Raw genomic sequence first — 26,262 nt, 5'->3', positions numbered from 1 at the left:
TTGAAATGCACTCAGTCTTTCTACATTTTTCAATGCAAGCACATGACAAGCACCTGCAACTGCTTAGAGTCTCCACTATGCATCAGCTAAAACTGCTCAAAGATAGTTCAAAGGACTTACAACAGAAGAGAACAAAGATTCACAAGTATGAGGGACAAAATTCTCTAGACCTATAATTAATAGTGATATGTCCCCTTCCCTTGCCTGTTTAAAGTACATCCTGTAACATTAAATACGGCCATAACATATGCATATTCCCTCTCCCAACCCGTGCAACCCTCTCCCTTCGCTTTTTCATAAGCAAGTGTTGTTCTGAGTGTGAGAGCTTCACCCAGTCCATCTCTTTGCAGGATCTGTGTGTGTGTGTGTGTGTGTGTGTGTGTGTTCAGGACCATCAAGATGCTCTCGTAGAGAGCTTGGACTACATGTTTACCAGATATAGCCCCCATCATCCACCTCCCCCACCTCTCCCTCTTCCTCTTCAGCCTCCTCTGCAGTCTCCTCAGCCTCTTTCTCCTCCTCGTCTTCCCATCCAACACCACTGCCAATATCACCTGAATATGCCATTTCATCATCTGTAGAGAGACGGGCAGAAAACATGCAGGGCAGGGGGGGGGGGGGGGATGTGCATGGGGATTTAATAATCCACTTTGGCAATCTTTTATATTGCAATAAATTCTGTTCAGCATGTCTTCCTCTCAACTTTGATTAAGTTCTTTCAATCAATGAGAAATGCTGAAATCAATTTAAAAACATTGACTGCAATGGTAAAAAAAAAAAAAAGAAGGGGGCTTGACTTTGTCTGGACTTTAATAGCTATTTCTAAACCTTGCCAGAGGAGCCATTCTTATCAAGCGCAGGTTCAGTCCAACCAGCCCTCATTTATCTTGAAAGACTTTTCTCACAGCGACAAAGCGGCGCTTTAGAATGCAAATGACTCCGGACACATGAATGTGGCACTGGTCCCTGCAGTGAGTTATGTTGCAGTGGGCCTCAGTCCTTTAACATAAAGAAAGCCTTGTGCAGAAGGCATGTTGGGGGTGCGGTAGAGAAGTGGGCCAATCCGCAGCGGACATGTTGAGTTTTTTTTCCCTGCCACATATAGCTTTCAATTTCAAATTCTATTGTTATATATATATATATTGACAGCTGAAACCTAGGGGACTTACCGCAGTCTGGCTTGCCACGCATCCTAGATCTGGCTACTTCTCCTCCGTTTTGGTCAACACACCAGCACTCTCCCCTCTCACACTGCTGCTTCCTGTAATAGCCGTCCTCATCACAGCTTGGGATGAATCGACCTGGCGTTCACACGCAAGAACACAAACAAATAAGAGTCGGGATACGGCAAAGCGACCTCAACACACAACCCATCCTGCATGGTGCCTCATCACACACGGCGCCGAGGCCAGGTGAGAATGTAATGCATGCAGCGTATGTGGCAGCCAATTCCATATTCCATGAATACAAATATGCTCACGGAGCAAGACAGGGAGCAAGTATTAAGTCAGCATATTGGGGTGGTGTGGATGTGGGGGGTGGCTAGCTAATCATCATGGCATAAGGGAGGCACACCAGATTGGCAAGTTTTCAATTTCTGAACCATTACGTGAATATGAAACACCGCCTGTGTCCACACAGTGCAGAAAGCCAAGCACAACATACTGTAGGTGCATGGATCACCATCTTGTGGGCTGTTTGCCTAAAGGAGAGTAAACTGTCACACTCTTCAGAGACGGAGGGATCTGTCATGACGTTAAACATTTCAGAGAATAATGTAAAAAAAAAAAAGAAAGAAAGAAAAGAAAACACAAACGAGACGGGGCAAAACAGAACTGTCCTAGCGTCGGGCTGGCAGCCATGCTCCGTGTCCTTGGAGAGTCCTGACTCAGAGCCCAGTCAGCCAGCCAAAATCTGCAGTGCGCACATGCGTGCACACGCGCACGTTCACATATTCACCCGCTCACACATACATGTAAGACACACTGGTGGCTGCTTTCCTTTGCCGTCTGTCAGCATCAAGTTCTAATCCACCAGACTGATCAGCGACTAATCCCCGCCTCCTGCTTGTCATCTGCTGGATGAAATCCCTCCACCAAGAAAGACAGATCCAATTGGGCTTAAATGCTCTCACGAGAAGCGAGATACGTACCAAACTTTCTCTTGCCGCCGTCTAATACTTGGATCCTCTCCAGGTCAGCCAGGCAAGGTGGCTCTTAAACAGGACAGAAAATGTTATTTTTTTTACAAGAGAACAAAACACACTTTTAGCCACATTTAGACACAGAACAGAGATAACAACTATACCTAAATTCTGCCAAAAACAATCAACAGTCAAAATTGAAGTATCTTCTGGGTCTCAGCAATATTTTCCAATTCCAGTGTGTGTGCTTCTCAATCAAAGAAGTGTATTAGCGTGGGACTGCTCTGCTGGTTGGCTCACAGGCTCAGTCTCTGAGAGCTGTGGGAGAACCAGGCTGTCAGCAAGCAGCAGGAATGTTTTTAGCTCCTTGTGGTGACCGTTTCACCCCTCAGGGGAACGAGAGGAGGAGAAGGAAGACAAATAGTGACGGACCAGCACATAACACACAGTTGGCTACCTGAGGGGCAGTTGAGCGCCTTGAAGTTTGAATGCAAGGGGAATATGTCAGCACGGAGGCGCGTGACTGTGTGTATGTCTGTGGAGAGTGACACACACACACACACACACACACACACTCTCACACACACCTCCTCCCCAGAATACTCACTCTCTCTCCAGAAGCAGAGGCACCACTCGGCGGTGGAGACCTTGCCGTCCCTGTAGGAGTCACAGGAGTTGAAGAAGGGCCGGATGCAGACCTCGTACTTGTCCAGGTTGATGGCAGCCAGCTCGGCCTGGTCCAGGTACAGGTCGCCATTTGTGTCCAGCTTGGAAAACATCCAGCCTATGGAGTCCTTACAGCTGGCAACCAGGCTCCTGTCCAGCACTGCAAACACAAAGACAGACAAACAAACATTCATTTTGATCAAGAGACAGCTGCACAGATGGAAAATGAAACCACGCCAGTGTGCTCAGAATTATCTCCTGTTTCCAATGCAAATCATTTTCTTAATTATGTTCCCGATTTCAACAACAAAACAAAAAAAGGGTTCCATCTACAAAAACTGCATCATTATCAACATTTTACAAGAATTTCCTTCTTCTCACTTTACAGCCCGGTTAAGACTTGGTGCTTATCGGGCAGTAACTTGTGGCCGAACAGGTCCCGAGGCTCCATTCCTTTTGCTTTTGAAGCACAGCATGTGATGAAATGTTATCTTGATCCATCCACCCAAAAGTGTTAGGGGTTTCCAGCCCTGAAACTGTTTTCAAAGATGTTGGATATCCAGCAATTGGGTGCAAGATTTATCCAGGGAGAGCTGCAGCAAACATGAAGGTGGAGGCAGCACCAGCTGAACCGTGAAGCTGATTTAAAAAAATGTTTCCTATGTACTTCTTTTTGCTTGTCCAATTAAAACAAGACTTAAACTTGTTTATTGACGTTTTTTTTAATAGAATGCAGCCTGTGACTGTAGTATTGTAACTCCCTCTTAATGAAGTCTGGATTTATGAAATAGTAGCTCTAACCCGGCGTGGTGCTGGCTGCAGTGGTTCTGGCCCCAGTCTTGCTGTTGTTGTTCTGCTTGGCATTGCTCTGCAGTAGCTGGAACCAGTCCCTCAGACGCTCCCCGAGATCAGCCAGATCCTGTCCGGTACAGCTCTCTGTGGAGGCCAGAGGGAGATGAATAACATGATATATGTTGCACCTATTCATGTATTTAGGATGATTGTTGTGTGTGTGTGAGAGAGAGAGTGAGACATACAGAATAAAAGAGATGTGAAGCCTTGTATTGTAATCAATTCATGTCAAATATATATTTTTTGTCATAGCTTCTGTATGTATTTAGTCTTACCATGTCTACTCTCCATGGATGCAGGGGCAGCAGTCGCACAAGGACACAGACCTGAACACTTCAGGGTAAGATCCTTCCCTGTAAGACATGCCTGCTGCTCCAGCTTGCACTGCAACACAAGGCGTCATCGAGAACAAGGGGACACAAAGGTGAAGTAAAATGAGTTATTGCCGCAAGATAGATCAAATATTCATGAGGTGACTGACTGTACGCCTTAATTCAAATCTGAGATTCGCTCCTGAATGTGCTGTCCAACCTCTGCTTGCACACAAGGTCAGGAATAGTGATCCAGAAGACGAAGCATAAATCAATAAACACATGGGTTTCTGTCACCACCAGCCACCAATTGGTCCTTCTGAGGCTATATATCATGGGTCTGTGTCTCAGTTTCCCCCCTGAGAGTCTCCTCGCACTACTCTGCTCTGAATGTGCAAGTTGTATGTCACTATTTACCCCACAATGCTTAGCACATTGTTTTAGCATGCGGATGAAACAAAGAGCCAACGCTGTGAATATATGTACCAATGCCTGACCGGTGCACATATGTACTGTATGAATGTCTGTGTCTGTTGACTAGTAATAGGTGTCAAGACTATTTTAGCAATTCTATATCACAACATATGTTATTATAAAGCATACAGAACTATGTGATGCTGAAGCCACACGTACAATATTTCCACTTCTTTGTTGAGGGGGATGCTGTACAGTTCCACTGCCAATGCATCCTCCAGCTTCACACAGTGATTATTTCTACCGTCTTTTCTTTTTCGGAAGAAATGCACAAGTTCACACCAATTAAGATTTTTCTTTTTTTTTTTCTGTATGCTTAGACTGCATGTTCGTTAGCCAACTGGTTGCAACAGAAACAAGCTGTAAACACAGAATCGACATCTCATAAAGTTTATGGCGAACGTGTTAGCACAAACACTTTTATATCCAGAAGACAATGAAGACATTCTTTCAGAGTTGTGCTTCTGGCCAGCTGGCAAATGTGGGTCCGACATCCACTCTCCTTTTTGCTCTGCTTTACTCTCCAACAACTCCTGAGGGAATTATCTGTCTCTTTAGCTGCTAAATGCTTCTTTATGTTCCCCAGCTAGTTGCTAACTCGGTCTGTCTGTTTGGTGCTGGGCAGGTTAGTGTGCGGTGGATTCATCAGCAGTCTTGATTTAACTTTATGGTCATTTTGGAAGCTGTGGTTTGTGGTGCTGTTGAATTGTGTTGCGTTATACTGACAGATATTTCCATTGTTTACTCTTCCCTCACTGATACAAATGTGTAAGTCATAATAGAACACCTCTCATAATGATTCAACATAATTCTACAGCGCCACAAATAATAGCTTCCAAAATGACCATAAAGTTGAATAAACACCCCTCTACAACAGTTTCAACAAAAACTGAACGTTATAGCCTTCATAAAGGTAGAATTTATTGCAGAGCTGTTGTATTAGACTGCATTGGTGCTCCCAATAAACTGACAACTGAATGTATGTCGCAGTATTCAACAAAAATGAAAATGCTCAAAATAAAACCCATAATGACTAATTCCGTTAGTTTTACATTTAATAATTCTCAAATTGCCTCCACTAAGGTTTTTTATGTTCATTCTATGTCCATCTTTCTTTATTGTTGAGCACTTTCTGCTGCATTTCCAGTATTAAAAGCGCTAAAATCTACATTAAAGATTTTAATTTGGAATCAATAAATTGGACCGCAGAATTTTGTAAAATCAAACAACTATACCACGGAAGGTCAATAAACCGATAATATTGAGTTATTTCCCAGCCCCATGGGTATGCATTTGTTTCTGTGTACCTTTGAGGCATAGTTGCGTCCGTCTGATCCACACACGGGCCCAGAGGAGGAGATGGGACAGGGCTGACAGTTCCCTTCAGGAGACCGGAGAGCAGGCTGCTTCAGTCTGCGGGACAGAGGACACACCAACACTTCAGCTGAAACAGCAACTGCTGTGCTAATCCAGAGAACAGACACAGCAGCACCAGCCTGAACAGGAAGGAAAAGCTGCCCTCCCCCGTGTTGTCTGAACGTATTAACGTATCATTTAACAGCAGGCAGTCGCACTGCACCGGTGCACAAACAAGCTTTATTACGATCACATCCCAAACCGGCACAAGTCACTGTGCACTTGCTAGTGTTGATCCCACGTTAGTGTGCATCAACAGGGACGATTTTTGTGTGTGATTTGGGAGTACTTGCCCAGGGGCTACAAACTCACCTATGTTCAAGCTTCCTGCGGTTGACGCACACGGCTTTCTGGTAGCCCTGAGCGATACACACCTTGTGTCGGCTGCACTTAACCTTTTGACAGGGGTCCTTGGTGGTGTCTACATCTGGGAAGAAAATACAAAATTAGATTTATAATAAGGTATACATCACTGCTTCACTCTTACTCTTTTTGTCTATATTTCTCTGCCCATTATCTCTTCATTCCCAGCTTTAAATCCCAAATCTCTCGCCTCTATTTGCACAGCATTTCAATAAAAGTCACTGGCAGATTTATTCTTCTCATTTACTTATTTGAATACAATTGTATTATTACGCTTAATAGGTGACCTGCTAAGACTAAGACTAACTTCTTGCAATGTAGGTTCAAGCCTGCATGGCTAGCTCACTCTGCCCTATCCATCCATCCATCCATCCATCACACTCTAGCAGATAATGCTGGACTGCGTGTCAGCACCCAACACACACTCACATGTCACAGATGTCTGTTCCTAGCAGGCACCCTGGTGCCCGACCTAGATGTCACACTCTATTCTCTTCACATCCCCCGCCCTTTATTCACCTACACCATCCATCAGTACAGAACACCGGAACACAGATTATTCACGGACTGCTATTGCAGGTTCGGTCGATGTGCTCGAGTTCATCCCCTGCTCTTACTGTATCCGGTTTTATGGCACTATTATCATTTCGCAGACATGCTTTGGATCATCTCACTTGTCCTCTCCGGTGGCTGAATACATTAGCGCTGCCAACATCACAGGATTATTGAAGCAAACCGACAGATATCTGATTTGAGAAGCAAATCCAAAACAATACACCCCCCTGTCATGGCTGAGCTGGTTGTATAACCGACTGACTGCTCTAACTGAGAAACAGTGAGGCTCGGAGGCATTAATGCCCAAATGCACTCCTCATCCATTTAGACTGTCAACAGTGGAGCCTTATGCCCCCCCCCCCCCCCCCCCCCCCCCCCAATTCACACCAGTGCATCAGCAGAATCAGGGTGCAGCAGCCAATCAAACCCTTTACGACACATCCTGACACAAAAGAGGACAAGCAGATTAAGGTACTAATGGGGATACAGCGTAAGGCGGCATTAACACAAAACAACGTATTTTGCAATCTATCCAACGACAATTTAACCAATAAGCAAAAATGAATTTAAGACTGATAGAAGCAGCACGCAGAGAGCAGATAATCCTGCCTTTTAATAGTACAACATTTGTAAATAAAGCGTGTTGGTAGCGAGCGGCTACAATGCTGGCACGGCGTAGTGTTGTGAGTACAGAAGCATAAGGTGGCTGCCTGAGCCTCATGTTAACTTAACAGGCTTCCACGGATTAAAGCGGTGCCTGCGATGATGACGTTTCCATAGCAACAGGCTCTCCGTGGTCCGGGAATCATTTCTGGGTTGACTGTGATTTGCAGCTCAATCTGGTGTTTCTGAGAACTCGCTCCCTCTCCGTTTCTGAAAACCCCCCGTTGTGCATTCATGTCTATCAATCGTCCTTTGGTTCTCATTCCTTTTGTCTCTTCAAATCAGACGTCTTCATTCATGTTCTACCTGCGTGTTTATCATTTTTCCTCGTCACATCCACCCTCTCTCTCTACTCAACCCCAGACGCACCTACTTCCATTTTTACTTTTCGAAGGTCTCTCCTTTGGTATTAAACTAATGCCTGCAGCAGCAAAGCTCTCCTAATTAGGCTCCCTGTGCTTCAGTCTAATACAGTCCAGATTTGCACAAGGTTTATCCCTGCAGATTGAGGATAACAGAAGCAGAGCTCAGGCCACATCCTCATCATCAACCCTCTTATCGCCTATTTACACACTCAGTCTTTAACATCATTAGTGCTATCTTCTAAGTAGCAGTGAAGCCAGACATGTCTCTGGCATGTCTTTTAGTCCAGTTAATGCAAAAAATAGGCTTGAATTCCCACAGAGACAGCAGGAGAATAAAGGTCTAAACATAAACCTGCATCAATTGATTTTTGGCTACTTTTTTTGAGCGGTGCAACAAGCTGTAAAAAAACGACATCCTCACCGCTGATAGCGCAAGTTACTTATTTATTATAGCAGACACGGACGAATGTAAGCATTTATTTTGAGTCATGTTTCTGTCCACATCATGAATCTAAGTCCAATATTCACTCTCCTTTTAGCTCCGCTCCTCCAACTCCTAGGAAAATTGCAAGCCTTAAAACCAAAACAATGCTAAAGACACTAAAATGCTCAGTAGAGCTAGAGCTGAGAGGAAGTGCAGGGTCTCTGTGGGTTCACGGCTACATCAATTATACAGCCATTTGATTAATTGTTAAAGGAATGGCTCCATATGGATGCTGGGAAATTCACTTTCTTGTCAAGTCAATGCCACTAAATGTGAAGCTTGAGCCAGCGGGCGATTGTCAGATTTTCGCTCTTACAATTCAGTTTTGGTAAAGATTAAACAAATAAGATACGTGTACATTTTTCAAATTTAGAAGGCTGGCATAGATTTTCTAAACATGAAAATATGAATAAGTGCAGTTTTAATTCTCCTGAAAAAATGAACATGAAAAATAGTATAACTAAAAAGGATTTATTTTGGAGCGTAATTAGAGGATGCTGAATAGAAGACATTCAGTAGCAAGAAGATGATGTGAGGATCCAAAAAGATTAGTTTTAAATCAGGGTACCTCCAGGGTTCTCCAAGTTTACTTTATGACTCTTTAAGACCTTTTCAATACCACTTGCATTGAAATTTAATGCCAATTTCTCAGCCATACTGGCAAAGGTATTAAGGATATAATTGAATATCAGTATTGATTTAAAGCCTAGAAAACAAATTATTTATTTGAATTTAACAAAGCATTTTATGTTATTCATAATGAATACAAAACAGCTTTGTGTGTGTATTGTTACTAGATAAAATGAAAAAGATTATTTGTATTTGTCACATTAAGAGTCCCCATCCCACTCCATGGTCACACGTAGCGCCTTCTGGTCACAAATACATGCAGCAGATTAATCAGTAAGTTCAGCAATGCACTCTCGCTGTGAGTAGTATGTTCAGTATAATGAATATTATTAAGGACTCATTTTAATATACCTCATAGGTACCCTGTAAATACATCAGGGGGCCTGACTCCCCTCTGGAGTTGGAGAAACATGCAGGGCTTTGGATTTGATGGTAGCAGCCCCAGGTGGTGAGGAGGGAGAGCGGGAAGGGGTGACACTGGGCACATTTGTGTGAAGGTGAGAAGGGCAACAGTAGACCCTGGAGGATTGTAGCGGCTTGGAGGTTGAGTGTTGCAGAAGTGTGTGTGTGTGTGTGTGTGTGAGCTCCAAGCAACAGTATCTATCAATAGCTTCAAGAGGAATCAAACCCTAGACCTTGTGAGTGTGGACTCAGCATGTTCTTTGTCCTTTGTGTCTGCCATTGATCTAAATCCATAGATTTTCAAGAAAGTGTCTATACACCTTTCACCAGACCTCTCTGGCTGAGATAAGCTTGTTGAACTCCTAAACTCATGCATATAAAAAAAACACAGGTCTTCTGTGAGTGCTGTACACAAACACTTGAGTGTTTGTTTGCATGGGTGTGTGCATACACACTTGTTTGTTCTGACAAGTCCAAATTACAACCGCTCCCCTTTAGTGTTTACCGTCTTAACAGCGAGGTTATTCAATCAGTTGCTGGATTGATGAATTGATTGTAGAAATCGACAGCAAATTACCCTGACGTCTCCCTCACTCTGCACCCCGCTGGCTGAAGTGGAATCATCCACTATGGTGCCTGCATGCAAATGTTCACCTCAGTCTGCTGTTGGCGTTGGCTGTCTGTGTGTTAGGAGTGTTGACACTTCAAAAGCCCCGTCTCTCTCTCTCTCTCTCTCTCTCTCTCTTCTCGGCAGCGTAGCAGTCTGGGCTGCCTGGCTAAGAAATGAGGCCTGCAGGCTCATCGGAGCTCTGGAGTGAAGACATCACGCTGATTTAGTGATGTCTCAGAGGGACAAATCTCCTCTTTTTGCTCCTTCGCTTCGTTAGGCCAGATAGTACACTCATGTCAAAACGAGAGAAAGGATAGATGAAGGGCTCTATACTGTGTGAAATCAAAAGTACTATTCATCTGACTACCTAAGGCAAGCATATAAAGCTTTGCTAAAGTGTCACAGAAGCTGAGCACACACAGTTGAACACCTACATTACAGCGATGCCACTTGTGAAGGTGATCTATATGTCGGCTAGGTTGACAAAAGTTGGGGTATTATTTCAACTCTATTGTCATGCCAGAGGAGGATTCTGCAAAACCCAGAATTACAGTCATTCTCACTGTCACATTCGATCATCCAATGGTAATGGTATCCAATTGGGACTACAGATGAAAAATAGCCTTTTGGCTAACTCTGGCACATTTGCAGAAATGTTTTTATTAATGTGCACTGTCCCGTTCAATAAATAAATAAATAAAATAATGCGTTTTTTTACAGAAGTCAAGACTTTCAGCCACAACATGTACAATACTACTCCAGTGCTTTTAAAACAAGCACACTATAATTGAAAGTGGACTGCAAGACAGCCGACGGAATTTTCCAGAAATCATCGACCGATCCCAAAACTGGTCGGAGGGGGGGGTCATTAAATAAAAATACAATGTTCAGGATGTTGTTGCTCTTGACAGACTTGAATTCAAAAATATAAATGAAGCCCCTCAGATCAACATATTACACATAAGTGACATAACAGCATTACACAGCTCATTACAGGTTCAGTTGATCAGGTTTTTGTGGATGTTATTTTGGAGGAAATTACCTCCTTTTTATCTACTTTCTGGTGAACAAACAGCTTTTTCATTTTCACCCTATCACACTCTCCTACACTTGTCAACTTGCTTCATCTCCCCAGTCCACAATTTCCCCGTCACCACAATGACTTTAGAGTTGGCCGGAATAATGTTGATGTCAGCCACTTTACACGACATCAAGGCATATTAGCTCACACCTCTGTCACTCTCTTCTTATGCTTTTACTTCCCTCTCTGGCCTTTCATTGGAAATCATAATTAGTCCTTCATTGAGCCCTTGGAAATTGCGCTAATGGACTCTGCCATTCAGCCGACTTCATTTAAGCTGCAAATCAAGCGACAATGGTTGAGGACACGACTCTGTCATGGTTTCATCTTGCAGAGGCTCAATTAAGAGTCTCAGCGGGAGTGGAGGAGGAGACCTCTGACGGTCAGCCTCTACTCACTTGCTTGACTGCAGCAGAGAAAGAGGAAAAAAAGGAGGGAGCAGAACAAAGTGCTGATGGGTTGGAGTCGAGCCAATGTTTAGCATCTCCTGTGGGAGACGCATATCGGATCCACTCAAGCAGATAAAACAGAGCGCTAACATCTTTCAACCTTTTTTTCGCTGAGGAACAACTAGGAGTGTGGACAGCGAGTGGCCGACCCCAGAATACAAACACAGAGCATACACGGCGCCGTCTAACTCGATGAACCGCTGACAGTCCGAGAAGCACGACAGTTCAAACACAGGCCACAGATTCTGTCTCCATGCCGCGGCACAGGTCAATGACATTCGGTTTTAATAAATCATGTGGCTTTGCTTTCACTGCTTTTCACTGCATTTCATAGACACTTTGAGCGCAGAAAAAGATTTGTCAAATAAAATGGTTTTAAGTATTTAAGACTCATCCTGCACTCGGGCATTTACAAATATGTGTCCAATCAAATTCGATTTTGGGGCGAGCCACACTGGTCATAACAAAAGCATCGTTTGTGGATCGTAGTTTGCAAACAAAGCAATATGCAGAGATGTTAGGTTTTGAGAGTGTTGCTATGGTTTGAAGCTTTCTTAAATGTCTGTTTAACGTGTTTTGCTCCCACAGAAGAAATACATTCCTGCCAAGTGAGGTGAAAGCATCTTTACTGCAGAAACCACCCGGGCTTGGAGTCAGCTGTCAAGCAGCCACGATTTAACAGAATTTAATAATGGCGAGCTCAAACAGAGAGTCTGAAAACTGCCCGACAGGAGAGCGTGTGAGTTCAAACGGAATTTCGTTGTATCACTACGATGACAACAAAAACCTCTTTATCTTGATCTTCATGAAGAGGCAACTACACAGCTGTGGATTTACATGATGCTTTAACAGAAGTTTTCCATCAAAATGTTAATGTTAAAAGGCATTCAAGGACTTCACTGACCACACATTGAGAAAGAGATGCGATGTTGGGAGACTTACTGTCATTAGAATCTTGACTTTCATCCCAGGTACGGACATAATCATCCTAAGGAAACATGAAGAAAACAATTATTTATTATCAGATGCATAGAATGAAGGCCTGAGTGCAGTGTTGTTGATAGCATATCAACACTCCATCATCTTCATAGAGGAGACGTGAAGTAGTTTACATTATTGTATCATGGCACACTGAGTATGTGTACATTAGTCTTGCTGCCTGATAATAAGCCGAGTCACACCAGAAACAGATGGGTATGACTGTAGTTGTACATCTGTATGGAAATGAGCCCAACAAATCTGCACACGATGCCTATATGTGTGAGACACACACACACATACACACACACACACACACACACACACACACACACACACACACACTTAATAAGAACATGATTCATTCTAATAAAAATGGGAAAGTTAAAGGAGATTTGAAATTTGGATTGAGAATCAGAGATAAAGACACACAAAAAGACAAGGAAATGAGTCATGAATGAATAAGACACATTAACAAAGGCAGCTGGAGAAGCAGTGTAGGAAAGCTGGACAAAACTGACCTCTACCTCCTGGTGAAATGACAGCAAAAAGAGAGAAAAGAGCAAATATTAGTTAAGAAGAAAAGTGTAATTTTAGATACAGCGTATTAAACTGCATTCAATGACACTGAAAGGTTAAAAAAAAAGACAATTTATGTTCATTTTAATGCAGAACTAAATAGGCAACAACATCAAAGCTGGAAAGACATCCTTATCAAGATATTATTGATCAAACACTTTATTAGATTTGATTGACAGCGACCCAGAACTCTTATTGGTGCACAGAAATACATGACATCACCTTTTCCAAATCCTGCCCAATTAAAATCAGTAAGAATAGCAAGTAAAAAACATATTAGGGATTTGCCAAACCCCCATCAGGCGTTAAAATCCCTCCTAAGTGTAAGATCTGGTTTAAGCCACAACACTGGTGCCTCATTGGACGAGCCCCACGGGAACCCCAGAGAGTCCCTGTGACACAGCCATGACGTCACCAAGACTATGTACATCGGCGCATACCTTCACCCTGTGTCGTCCATGCGACTCACGTTTGTGAAATGAGGTGAAACAACGTCGATGCCTTCAAGAAAAAATAAACCCTGAGTAATATACCCAACTTCTCTGTTTTTGGATCCTGGAGAAGAAACGAATAACTTGCCCCGTGATCCCCGAATTTAACCCGCAGAAGGAAGATCATCCCGGATTCTTCAAGTTGAAATTGGCTTTTCTTCGCCGTTGGGCTTTGTACTGAGACGTTCTTCTCATTGAGTATAGTTGTATAGCAGCTAAACGGGCTTCCAAGCTGTTTTATTTTTCAAACAATCTTTTTCATGTGAAGGTTGTTCTGTAAATCTGTAGAATTGAATTTGTGCTTTGTCAGAAATGTGCATGTTCTTGTAAGTCATAGTAAGACTTATTAAGGGATTTTGACTGATTTTCTCTTGCGGAAACTTGAAACTTATTTCAATTAACTCTACATTCATAACAGTGTATGAGCACTAAATGAGACACATTTATGATAGTATTTCCTTTAAACATCCCACAGGAGACATGTACAGATGTGAAGCTTTTTGGAGCATACTGCTGCATCTGAAATACTAAACATGAGTCATTTCACGATATTTACAATCAGCCACCCCCCTCTTCCTTGGAGATGAGTTACTCATCACCGTAAACATTTACTGTACTGGAAGCGTGTGCCAAACAGCTCCCAGGGAGCCGATACATCCTGACACAACACATGAAATAAGCAGCCCTCATGAGAGCTTAGACCTTCTTCTTTGACCCGCACAGTTTCATTTCGCAGAGGTAAATATTTTCATCACTAGCAAGGACTCCACTCGAGTCTTTAAACCGACCAAACTGCGCTGCTGTTGCTCTGCTCGTCCTCTACTCGCTGCAGCGGCCAGTTCATTTCCCCTGCTCAGTGACAGAAAAATCCCTTTCCAGTAAACTGTCTGGTGTCTGGATTTTAACTCAACACTCCAGTAAAGTGTTATGAATGATTGCCGGTTATGTTGTTTAACCTTGTCGGGCCTGATGGAGTCACGCATTATCAGTAAGACCTCAAAGGGTTTACGTCCTTGCCATTAATCTGACGCCTCTCCTGTCTCCTTTATTGATGCTTCAGCTTCTGCATTATTTAGCAGCCTTTCTGTATTTGTGTTTCTGCCAGGACCGATGAGGGACGTGTCCTGCTGTTCTGACAGGACTGGAAATCAATGATTTCATAAAAGAGAGGCTGCAGAATATATATTCAGGGGAAATAAATTCTCCTGAGTGCGCAGTGAAAGTGAGCATGAGTCGCAGAGCCTGGTGACAAGTTTGGCACGTGGCAGAGAAGTTATATCACTCGAAAATATGACTCACAAAGCAGAAACCACTGCCGCTTTCCACACAGGTCTACGTGATTAGCGGATGCAAGCCGAGAGCTCAACAGTCAGCTGTATTCAGGAGCTCTGTGATCGACCTGTTAATAACATCAGAAAGATCTCCTCTCTAAGAGCGGGGAAGCTTACACTCCACATCGCGCATGGCAGACTGGTCACCCTGCTGCCTGTAGCTCCACAATAACAGATCACAATCCCTCATATCTGTAGGATGAGGATCATGACCCGATGAGCATCGTCCACTGTAAAAACTGGGTTCATCTCAAGTGGAACTGCAGAGTGTCACAACAAACACAAAAAGATCTCTTCAAAAAGCGACAGATATCGTGTTTGTTGGGTGGATTAAAAAAGAAGAACAAACAGGAAACCCGTTGGAATGAATGTGTGTTTCTATCTGATAGATTGTGTGTGTTTGTGTGTGTGTGTGTGTGTGTGTGACTGACAGGTGTTTCCAGGTAAATGTGAACTGTCAGATGCATTCTGCTTTTACTGTGGTTATCCTGAGGGGTTTGTTCGTGTTGACAGTGACAGCGGAGTGCATCACTGCCTCATCGGTAACAAAGGCACTGTCATGTGGAGATCCGTCTGCCGGATAAAGGTTTATACAAGACCTTTTCTCACAATTAGCGTTAATATCTACCTACAGTAATAGGCGAATACAGGCCAGCAACGAACATTCATCGGCGTTCATCTACTGAAGGGCGCGTGCAGGCTGGCGAGGGTTTATTCAGACAGTCACCAGTTATGCAGAGTGAGACTGAGTGCCACTCTACACTGAAGGTCCTCCTTACTGTAATCTCCCTCCAGAAATCATCGAGGACCAGGCTGCAAGCCCACCACTTCTGCTGATGGAATCCTCTTCTCCATCCTCTTCCCAGTCAACTCTGTCGACAGCGAATGGTCCTTCGGTAAATGCACGCACCCCCTCAAAGAGGAGGGTCACCGAGAGATGCGGGTGGAGAGGCTGACCATGTACCATGAGGATCTCTCACAGAGATGGAAAGCATCGACAGGCTGATCAGCAAGCCGCAAAGCTTCCTAATTATCCCGATCTTAAATAGTGAAAAAAGAACTTGCAGTGGATTCAGCTATCAAAACAAAAAAGCCACAAACATCTATTTTCTTTACATGACAAATGCACTGATGTTTTACACACATCTTGTGGAAACACACTACTGAAATAAACTCTTTTGGACCGTTGTAGTAAAAAACATAACCCCAAATCAAATGAAAAAATGACATTGCCCCGAGGTTGTCTTCAGCAGCGATGCTACACACAGCACGAGACAAGCCCGAGATGAAACAAAAAACCCCACAAAAATACTCACATATGTATTCTCCTCTTATCTGCATGCACGCATGGGCTGCAGGGCACAATAAGCAAGAATGCTGTTTTCTGCATGCACACAGGGCTCTGAGCTGATGCAGAGCATCAGACATTGAGAATCTGGTCTGCTTCCCCGGCAGGACGGAGTCAAGAGCGAGCCTTATGTAAGAGAGCCGGGAGGACTGGGAAAGTAAAATACTGTATATGCCGCCATTGTAACTACCTTTAGACTGGAATGATGGGCTACCCCAGACAAGTGTTTGGAATCAAAGCGAGTAACAGTTTACGAACTGCTTTTTTGAAATGTTCAAATAATATTAACCCTTTCACTTAAAAGAAATAAAAACACAAATATCACAAATAACAGACAATAACCTTTGAAAGAATATTGATGAATTTGACCTCTATTGAAATTAGCAAATGACTTAATAAAACTGAATTGGCTTACAGTCACATTCCACTCGTTCGCTTATCCACTATTCACAGAAGCTAACTTGGAGAAACTGCTGCTAGCCGTATCAATACACGTAATTAGCTGCCTACAGTTGAACAGTTAGCATTGGTACTCCTGCTAGCTTAGCGGCTAACTGCTACGCGATTTCAGTTGCTCACAGAATTCATGCTTGTGCACACACACATACAGACAGTCTGCCTAATTAACAGAGTTTAAATAGAGAAAATTGCGTGTTGGTGTCCTAACCTATTGCTGCTATCTTTCCTCTTTTTTTCATTGCTCCAACATCGATTTTTTTCTTCCCTCGTGACCAAAACCCTTGCTCCTCTCCCTTGATTATTTTTTGCTCTTGGCACTGTCTGACACCTACGGTAACCAATCAAACAAACAATATGTGTTTCTTTTACTTTCTATATTGTTTAGAATTGTTTATTTTAACTACTTATTCAATACATTACACCCTACTTGTTCATGCCTATTTTTCAATCTTAATTTCAACACTCTGAGTACAATTGTCTTAGTGAATTATTTTTCATTCGTCTTTATTAGGAACTAACTTTACATCCATGGCTACATGCACATAATTCTCCAAGCATTATTATTTTTAAATGTCTTTGTTTTTATAATGTCACCCTTTTAAAGGTAGTTGAACATGAAAATGGTCGATTATTACCCTGGCTTGAATCAATGGATTTAAGGAGCAGTTAGACTCTCTACACCCTGGGTTAAACATAGACTTTGATACAAGCAAATCTGATGAATATTTGATATGTGTTTCCATTACACTGATATCCTGATTGATTTCTGTATTGATTTATCCTCTGTTTTTGTGATATGTTGTATCTGCGGAGCCTCTGGTGTATTTCCACTCTGGGGACTGCAATTGTAAACTGCATTCCCACGTAAACCTGCACTCATTTGGCACAGAGATCTCCCACTGAAGGTTTAGTGACAGCAAGCTTGACTTCATCATTACAGAGCGTTCCTTTTTCTAATAATCCCAGAGTTTTCAAATACTATGTTAAGCCACAAATTAAAAACACCGCACAGGACCTTAGGACAAGAAGGTTTAAGTCTGACCAAAATTCCGATTGTGCTCAGATTTGTGTAATAAAATAAAAATTTAAACCAAGCACTTCCATATGTGGATTATGTGTGCGAGACATTAGATGCACCTGGTTGCACAAAAAATGCAATTACAACCTAGAGCGTCCCTTTGTTATGCTTCAGTTTACAGATAGACACTCTATGACAGATGCATTGACATAGCCTGTTGTCTGCATTCCACTTCTCCTCATTGTTATATATATATAGGAGTAATCTCTTTCATTCTGAAGGTGTTGGGCAAAAGGTATTCATTCACGTCTGCACTAAAGTACAGATAATTATCTTTATTCCATAATAATTCCCTGCCTCATTTAAGAAAGGCTCTTCACATGCACTCTTACACTCTTCAGCCTCAAGTAGAAATGAGTGACGTCAGAAATGCTGTGACACCAAAGGACGGATAAAAGGTCAAATACAAAAGCTGGCTGAAAATTGCGCTCAATTATGGAAACTGTGAATTGCTTTTTCCCTTTCACCAAATACATATTCAAAGGCAGAGGAGAACAAATTGACTGGATTCAGCGAATTTCACAGAAATTCTGATGTAAATCTTAAACTTTATTGCGTCGTCCTTAGAGCTTTGCATCATGCACAAGTCATGCCCACACAACAGACACACCTACAGTTACAGCTTAAAAAAAAAAAAATCTTACTTTGTGTCTCTGTGCACTCATGCCAACCCTGTACTCACTATCTATAAATAAAATCAGCCCTTGTGAATTCAGTGCCCTGCAGAGAATTAAAAAAAAACAGTCTGCAACTCACAGGAGAATCTGTTACACACAGGCAGAACTTCACACTTCAGTGAAAACCCCATGCTCAACTGAAAAACAGACATGCAACAATGGAAAATCAATGAAGTGGCCTTGGTGGGAGCAACAAGAAGGATAAGAATCAGCCAATGATTAGAGACAGGGGAGTCGAAAACAATGTAATACAATAAGAGAGTCTCAACCAGATCAGCAGCAACATAGGACTGAAACCTGGCTCATCAAGTGGAAGAGACAGACTGGCTGTCATTTCTGGTGCCTAACAAGTACAGTGAGCTTACTCATATCTAATGCAGCTAAAATAGATTCACATTACGACTGTATTTTATTGTATAATTTGAAAGCTACAAATAATTTTGAATATGAACATGTTGCAATGATAACAAGTTAGGTTACTATAAACTGGTTAGCCTGACATGTTAGCGGTTGATGTAATCCCTTCCTTGCTCTTAGAAAGGTAAGAAATTGATATTTTACATTGAGTATCGCTCTTATTGTAGCCCTCAAAGCATGTTTTGTCTCAAGTTAGTTCTGTGATGACCAGCTCGTTTCAAAACAAGCATCTCCCCTCCAAACACTGTGGGTTTGTGTGCGTTTTTTCTGAGTTTGATTACAGCGTACACTTTCTCAACAAGCCCACTCAATAGCTCTCAGGTGCTAAAACCTCCAGTTTCGCGCTACTATATTTTGAACCACTTCTAACCTTTTCTAAATTCTCAGCTATACTGTTCCTATGGGAGCTGATCTTGCACTGGCTGTGACTCAGTCTGGCTCAAGCCCAAAGGTAATCAACACTTGGGTGACATTTACTGTATGGACAGCTACTGCCATTAGAGTTATTGTCACTTTTAAAAGAAAAACAACTGTGATTTATTGAACCGGCCTTACAGAATCCCAACAAGCCCCACACAGTCTCGTAATCATTTAAGTACACAAATGAGAGTTAATCCTGAATCACAGCCTACAACTCGAGTTACAAACTGTCCAGTTTTGTATCTGAATTTATACACACTAACATCACACTGACGCACCATTAAAACAATTTTGGGGCTTTTACTGCAGATGACTGGGCTATTTACTGCACATAAAGGTTTTCTAACTACAGGAGTTCATTGGCAGTATCCCACGAAGAGCTCATTACAGGCAGATTCCTGGTTGTTGGGGGTTCTCTGCAGCAAACAATCTATTTGGCATACCGACTCCTAGATGTAGCCAACACAGAAGCAGGTCACTCCGACAAGTCATACATTTGAAATGCGGAAGAGCAGGCTTTTCTAGCCTTTGTAGGGAAGAATGTTGTACAAAAGTGTCTTTTTTTCCCTACAGCTATTAGTAACACCTGTGTTTAGTTTCATAAACAATTGCATCTGCTAAGAAATTTGATATTTATCAGCTTTCTTCACTACTTAGAAAATCCCCTCCCTGTCTCTCTGCGGCACCTGTGGCTATTGTACTGCAGTGAGGAGCAGCTGTGGCCTTGCAAGCATGGCATGATGACAAGCTGTTTCTTTTTTTCTTCTTCTACTCAATCACAGACCACCTATAGGCCACACAGCACACCAGTAGTCCGGACAAACTCTCACAAAACTGATCCATCTGCTACGCCAACACAGCTCCGGACGATTGCAGCCCCATAAAGAATCTGGAGTACGATAAGAAACGACTCATGCCAGAACAAAGTATGACTAGATAGACTAATGGATTCCTGATAAGCTCTTATCATCATAGCTTCAATGCTTCAGTGGCAGTCTTTCCTAACATCGGAGAGCGTGATGTAGTAGAGCGGCTGCACGATAGGAAAGCCAGTCTGAGCGCAGGGCGGGTGATGATAATTTACTGTTCTTCTGGTCTTTAATGGAGTATTTGGCTCCACTGTTGCAAATGCCATTATCCACAATGATGTTTTATATGCTATAGTGAAATGATAAAAAAGGAGCACTGATGAGTGCCCCACAATCACAGAGTGTTAAAATGGTGCTGGATTGGTGCCACTTTAAGGCTAAAATCAGGCAGGGGAGTATAGCTGTGGTGAACCTCTCGTCAAATGTTCTTGCCAGATTGCCAGAACCTTCCGCAAAATGCTTTCCCCATTCTGTATATTTACTGCACAGGGATGTGATGTTTTTGAGTTTCTCGAAGTGAATATTTTAACAGGTGCAGGAAGGATTGGTACTGAGTGGTCCAGAGCTGCCTGAGTGGAGAGGCATGTGTTTATAAGATAAGGATTTACCAGGCACAGACAGTGCTAACCAAAAATCACATCATAAACACTGAGCTCTGTGCCTGCATGCGGGAGGGATGCTGATATTAAACAGCTTCCTACTAGGTGATTTTGCAGTCCTAATCATCATCCATTTTCAGTCATATATCTGAGTTTATCTTGAATCAACAGGAATAAAACATACCGGAACAATTTCACAGCTTGGTAATTTTATGGACAGAATCGCAATTACAAGGAAAGTTGAGTAAAAAAATTGAATTTACTGTTGATTTTGCCTTTGGTAGACATACCAAATTGGATCCGCAATGCATAAAATGCATTACTCTCCCCATTTAATTTCACACTGAAAATAGACTCGACTGGTGAGATGATCAGTTGACATCTAATTGTCCCTATAATTGAGGCTCTGAATTCATGTGTCCTGAACAAATTGTATTAAGTATCTGGTCTTAAAAATGAAGCTTAAAATAAAAGTGAGTACATGATGAAAGGTGGATTTTTATTATTCTATATCTGCAATTTGTTTCTAGAAACTGTCTCCATCCTTCATTCATCCATTCTCGAGCTGTCCAGTGGTTCATTATTAGTAATAACTTTCTGGTTGTTTAGAATAATAGAGGGAATAAGGAAATGTATGTTATATCTGTTTTAATTTCAACCAACAGTGCTTCATGTCTTATAAGAATTGAACAAATAACACCAAGTGTTCGGGTTATAGCTCTGCACTCAGTTTCCATGACTGCCTTCCCCGTTCCCCTGTTTTCTTTTTTTTCACTGGATTTGGTGCATTAGTGAAATGAAATGTTGAGTGCACCTGTCAGATTAAAGGATTGAAGGTATCCCATTCTATCATGTGTTGACTGTAACTATTAAATCTAATCGCCTTGTCTTCCTGTGAAATAGATTGAATTGAAGTGTGAGAGCTATTTTTATTGGAAGAGAAAGAGCCTCTTATCCAGATTCTGCTTTTACATTTCATTAGAGAATACATATGAAATATTTACAGTGTGTGTTCTGTAGCCTATATGCATTGTGTGTGTTTATGTGTGTGATGGTTTGATTTGCATCTGTGTGTGTTTGTGTACATGCAAAAGAGAGAATGAAAGAGGTCGTCTTTCATGTTGTGCAGCTTTGATTATTGCTTTCCAGTGTCGGATTAATATTCAACATTCAGCTCTCAGAGGACTGTGCAAGTCAACATCAATTTGTGTAATCTCAAAACCTATAACTGTGTCATTGGCAGTCCTTTATACATAAACCATATCATTTACAAAGACTGAACTGCTCATTTTCTGGTTCCGATTTATTTATTTTTCATTCTGAATCATCAAGGAAATACTCGCCCAAATCGTGTTTCAGTTGAAGAAGTTTGCAGTTTGAAGGATATGTGATTCCACCCTGAAGCAGGACTGATGAGGGGGATAGAGTCATCAAACCCTCAGTGATGCACGCTCCATATCAACACCATAACACGGAGACCGCTGTTGCTACGGCAGCAAGCTGAAATCAAAGTGGTTTCTATTGGCGATTCCCCCCCGGGAGTGTCAGTGGTTCGCTTCTCTGATGTTTCCCCTGTCATCATCATCATCACCAGAGACACCACAACTCCTGCCCTTTAACGAGCACAGATGCAACAGCCCTGACAAAATCACGCGTAAGCACTTGCAGGAGTGTAGAATGGATCACACATGTATATGCAGCGTATTCGTTGCCCATGCACACGCGCACATTAAGACAATCACCTCTGGGAATAATGAACATGAAAGAGCCAGTGTGCAACTGGAACTGTTTGTGTTACCCAGCAGCTTTGATGTTAAATCAAGAGGGGAAAAAAAGGGAAATCAGAGCAAGTGACATCTTTATATAGATGGCAACCCCTGAAGCAAAGTTAAGAAGAACCGCTTATATCTTCCGATGCTCCACATGTGCTGCGTGCGTTTGTGTTTTTATTCACTCTTGGTGGGATTCTGTTTTGCACAGCCAATCACAATGTGCTGAATTCGGAGTGAAGTTGGCGCTCAAACATTTTGGATCAAAGCTGTGTAAATATAGAGCAGCATCCAGTGAGTTATAATCCCACAATAATTCTGACTTAATCTTTCCATGCCCACAATTTCATTACTTCCCTTAGTACAGTTCCCGAGGACATTCACCTTAAGTAATAACAGTCAAAGTAATCCGATCCCAGGAGGGGCGGCTGCCAGTCTTCACACGCATTCACCTTTTCTTCAGGGACGTCCACGAGGAGGTGTATGAATGCGGATCAAGAATGACACTGAAGCCTCTCTGCGATGGTTATTACGTGTAAAGGCTTCTCCTCCTGAGAAGATCTGCCATTGTTCTCATGCATGCATGGGGCCGAAGCCAGCTGCTCACATTTCAAATCCAATAATGATACCCATCACGTGATAGTTACCACCCTGGATCTATTAAAACCCAATTAACAGGAGTTATAAGGAACATAATCCAAATGCACTATTGTCCAAATCCTGTTGGGGTCATTAGTAATCATTTCACAGAGCCTGCAGGCAAAATTATGTCCATACATTCACAGACACAGCGATATATCACCGTCCATAGCCTGCAGGCTTTAATCAATCCGTGCAACCCAGTTCAGTCTGTTCAGTAGGTGAATGTGCACATCGATCAATTCCCGCCTCTCTGCTTTAATTGCTTAATTCTCTTGTTCGTGAAATCTCCCGGGACACGTCTGGAAACACATCTGAGGTAACCCATATTAAGGGCAGTATGATGGAATAGGTATATACTCCTGCTGTGCAAGTGGGACTGAAACATGAATTGCTTAATATTAACCGGGTATACTAAAAGTGGGAAGAGTAATAACTGTGGTTTTATTTTTGACCTAGCAATCCTGGTAAAGCTATATTAATTATCACTTTAGATATCCTGAATTTTGAAGAGTCAGATAAGTGAAACATCCAGTCTGGCATCGGGACAACCATTATCCCAAAGTACCCGATTCACATATAATATGCATTTTGCGAAATTCTTTAAAAACAAGGACAAAATCAGGCAAAATGTGTAAGCTACACTTAAAACACAATCCCATTTTATTGCCCTAAAATCGCATCCAAATAAAGACCTTTCAGTGGTTATAACTGAATATTTTCTTATTTTTAAACATTTGCTCTAAAGTGTGTATAATGTGTTTCTACTGTGTGGGCTATGTTCCAACAACAGAACCAAGTTTGTGTGTATTATGCAGGCTAAGAAAGTGTGTGATAACTATTATTACTGTTTCTGAACGGCCGTGCACATTCCCCATCAGCGCATCTTATACCGCATTACCGCGCATCTCACAATCAACACGGCGGACTTACATCTCTGAACCGATTCCAGTGCTTGATCTTGCGGCCGTACTGTGAAATGGTGGATAGCCATTGCTCGTCTTCCATGAAATTCCCCGGTTTTTCCGCCTCTTTGACGCTCTTCACGTCGGTCTGGAATGTAGACCCCACGAGCATCACCAGCGGGACGAGAAGGCACGCGATATCCGTAATTTCCACCATGGTAGCGGACAAAAACACCTCGCGCACACCGGCTGTCGGCTTTCCTCTTCTGGGAGGGGGAGGATGCTGAGGCTGGATTGAAACTACCAACTGATTAGCCTATAGGATGCTCCTTCTGCTGATGAGAGAGAGAGAGAGAGAGAGAGAGAGAGAGAGAGAGAGAGAGAGAGAGAGAGAGAGAGAGAGAGTATTCAGGGTAGGTCCTGGTGTCATGTGATGGTATTTGGTATATGAATATGTTACAGATCTATTTGAATTTTATTGTGGGGGTTGGTGTTTACACGCTGCACCATCAAAAGTCACATGACGCCCTGCACCCCCACTCATGGTTGCTCAGGTGGGACAGTTCGTTTGGTATGTGGGGCAGTCTGAATTATGGGCATAAACAAACCCATATCATATAAGACAAAGAAAAGATTGACTAAAATAATAAACCATGATGTTGATTATATTAATTTTCTGATAATCAACCAATCTAGTCTGAATTTAAAAAAAGCAATATATTCCATTATGCTGTTTTGTGTTGTGTATCTGTAACATTTATTTTTAATTACAATATTTTACTAAATAATTAACGGTCCCTTACGAGCTTATTCCAGGCCTTTCAACCACAACACTTGGTCTTCATCAGTGGATGGAATTCGCTCAGTCGTCATGGAGACGGACGTGTCGACACTGCCGTTCAGATTTCATCCACAGCAATTAAATACTTTTATGTTAATCAATACATGCAGATTCAACAAAGAACTGCGTTTATGTTTTAATTTTAAAGTTGTCCATGAATACCAGACGTAATATGTAAAACCTATTGATTTATTTATTGTAACTTTATCTGAAGAGCTTTATGTTTGGATGTGTATAATTCACAGTCCCTGACTCTTTTCATGAGGTCAGACCAGTTAAAAATCCTTGTTTTATGAATGGCCTCTGAAATAATCCTTTCCCCAGCAAACGTCATAGCAGGAAAAGCACAGGTGCAACTAATAACATTAACGAGGCCTTTGTCCCAGTAAGCCGTGACAAGGAGCTTGTGCCGTAATACCAGGGCCTTGGAAGTGGAACACCTAAATGCAATGTTATTAATGAGCTAAATCAAAATCTCTAGCACACATCGTAACAGAAATTGAACCTTTAATGACTCACAAATTAATTAGCAGGACTATTGTATTGACGTGTGATTTTACTGTGAACTGGTGGTCTGGAATAAACTAAATTGATTAATTGCACTAGGCTACATTTTATTGCAGTATGTCCACCCCTGCATGAAGAGGGAATAACTTGACAAACGTTTGCTCTAGCTGCCACTATAACAGCGACACATATCTGAATTGTAGAGCAAGACCTCATAAAACTGGTGAAGTCTGTGCTGCCGCTCTGCCTCTTGTTACTTGGATTGACAAAGAGACGACACAAAGAGGTTAGTCGATTAGTTTGCTGTTGAGCTCTGTTCTGCTGTGTTCAGATTGCCCACAGATAGTGGCAGTGCTTTCTGATATACAATACCGAGAAGCAGGGCTCTTTGTGTAGTGCCACGCTACAGTATCTGACTGTATCTGCCCTGCCTGCTGTATCTCTCCCTGCTACAGTCTCAGTCGGTCCCCAGAGACACAGTAAATCACAGCTTGTAATTGAAATGCTGGATTAACTGATGCCATCTTTATTTCATCCTGGAGAGAGTGTCGTTGAGGCCCTCTTAATAAAAGCGTGCGTGCAGGAAACAGGGCGTCATCTAATCACTCAGCTGAAAGCAATCAAATTTACGAGCAAAGTAGGAAGTTGTTGAAGTTGAACACAATGCAGAGATTGTGACGTGATAAAATCTGTGTTTTAATCCATGCACATGGTATGCGATACATTCCGCAAGTGTGACGCTCATTTTCTACAACACAGCTATGCACTCAGATTGGTAAAAATATCATAGTGACGTTCATACTGATGCATTTTAACATGTCGCTCTGCAGCTGCTGCAATCAGCCTGCTTCATCCTCAGTGACATTAATCAAACTAAAAGCAATGAGTTCA

At 42.2% G+C, this 26,262-nt stretch overlaps 1 protein-coding gene across 1 annotated transcript; it reads right to left on the bottom strand.

The window, feature by feature from the left end:
- Positions 1-429: 429 nt before the first annotated feature.
- spock2 (SPARC (osteonectin), cwcv and kazal like domains proteoglycan 2) lies at positions 430-24,240 on the bottom strand. The gene is made up of 11 exons (XM_076077052.1): positions 24,052-24,240; positions 12,964-12,972; positions 12,407-12,452; positions 6,175-6,289; positions 5,754-5,859; positions 3,937-4,045; positions 3,611-3,745; positions 2,751-2,969; positions 2,153-2,215; positions 1,170-1,301; positions 430-575 (listed from the first exon to the last, which is right to left on the bottom strand). Exons 1-11 carry the CDS (start codon positions 24,238-24,240, stop codon positions 430-432), a joined length of 1,269 nt encoding a protein of 422 aa, XP_075933167.1.
- Between the last annotated feature and the right edge of the window lie 2,022 nt (positions 24,241-26,262).

Source organism: Anarhichas minor, unplaced genomic scaffold (genome assembly GCF_050575085.1).
Source record: "Anarhichas minor isolate MPS153535 unplaced genomic scaffold, ASM5057508v1 ptg000058l, whole genome shotgun sequence".
NCBI lineage: Eukaryota > Metazoa > Chordata > Actinopteri > Perciformes > Anarhichadidae > Anarhichas > Anarhichas minor.
This window is presented reverse-complemented; position numbering and strand designations above follow the sequence as displayed.

Bases quoted from the DNA above. Each gene is read 5' to 3' on its own strand.
- spock2 (XM_076077052.1), bottom strand. From the start codon at position 24,240: ATGGTGGAAATTACGGATATCGCGTGCCTTCTCGTCCCGCTGGTGATG. The intron at 2,970-3,610 runs GTTAGAGCTACT...TTGTGTTTGCAG, and splicing joins TGCAGCCAGCACCACGCCGG to TGCTGGACAGGAGCCTGGTT. The intron at 576-1,169 runs GTAAGTCCCCTA...GTCTCTCTACAG, and splicing joins GCGTGGCAAGCCAGACTGCG to ATGATGAAATGGCATATTCA.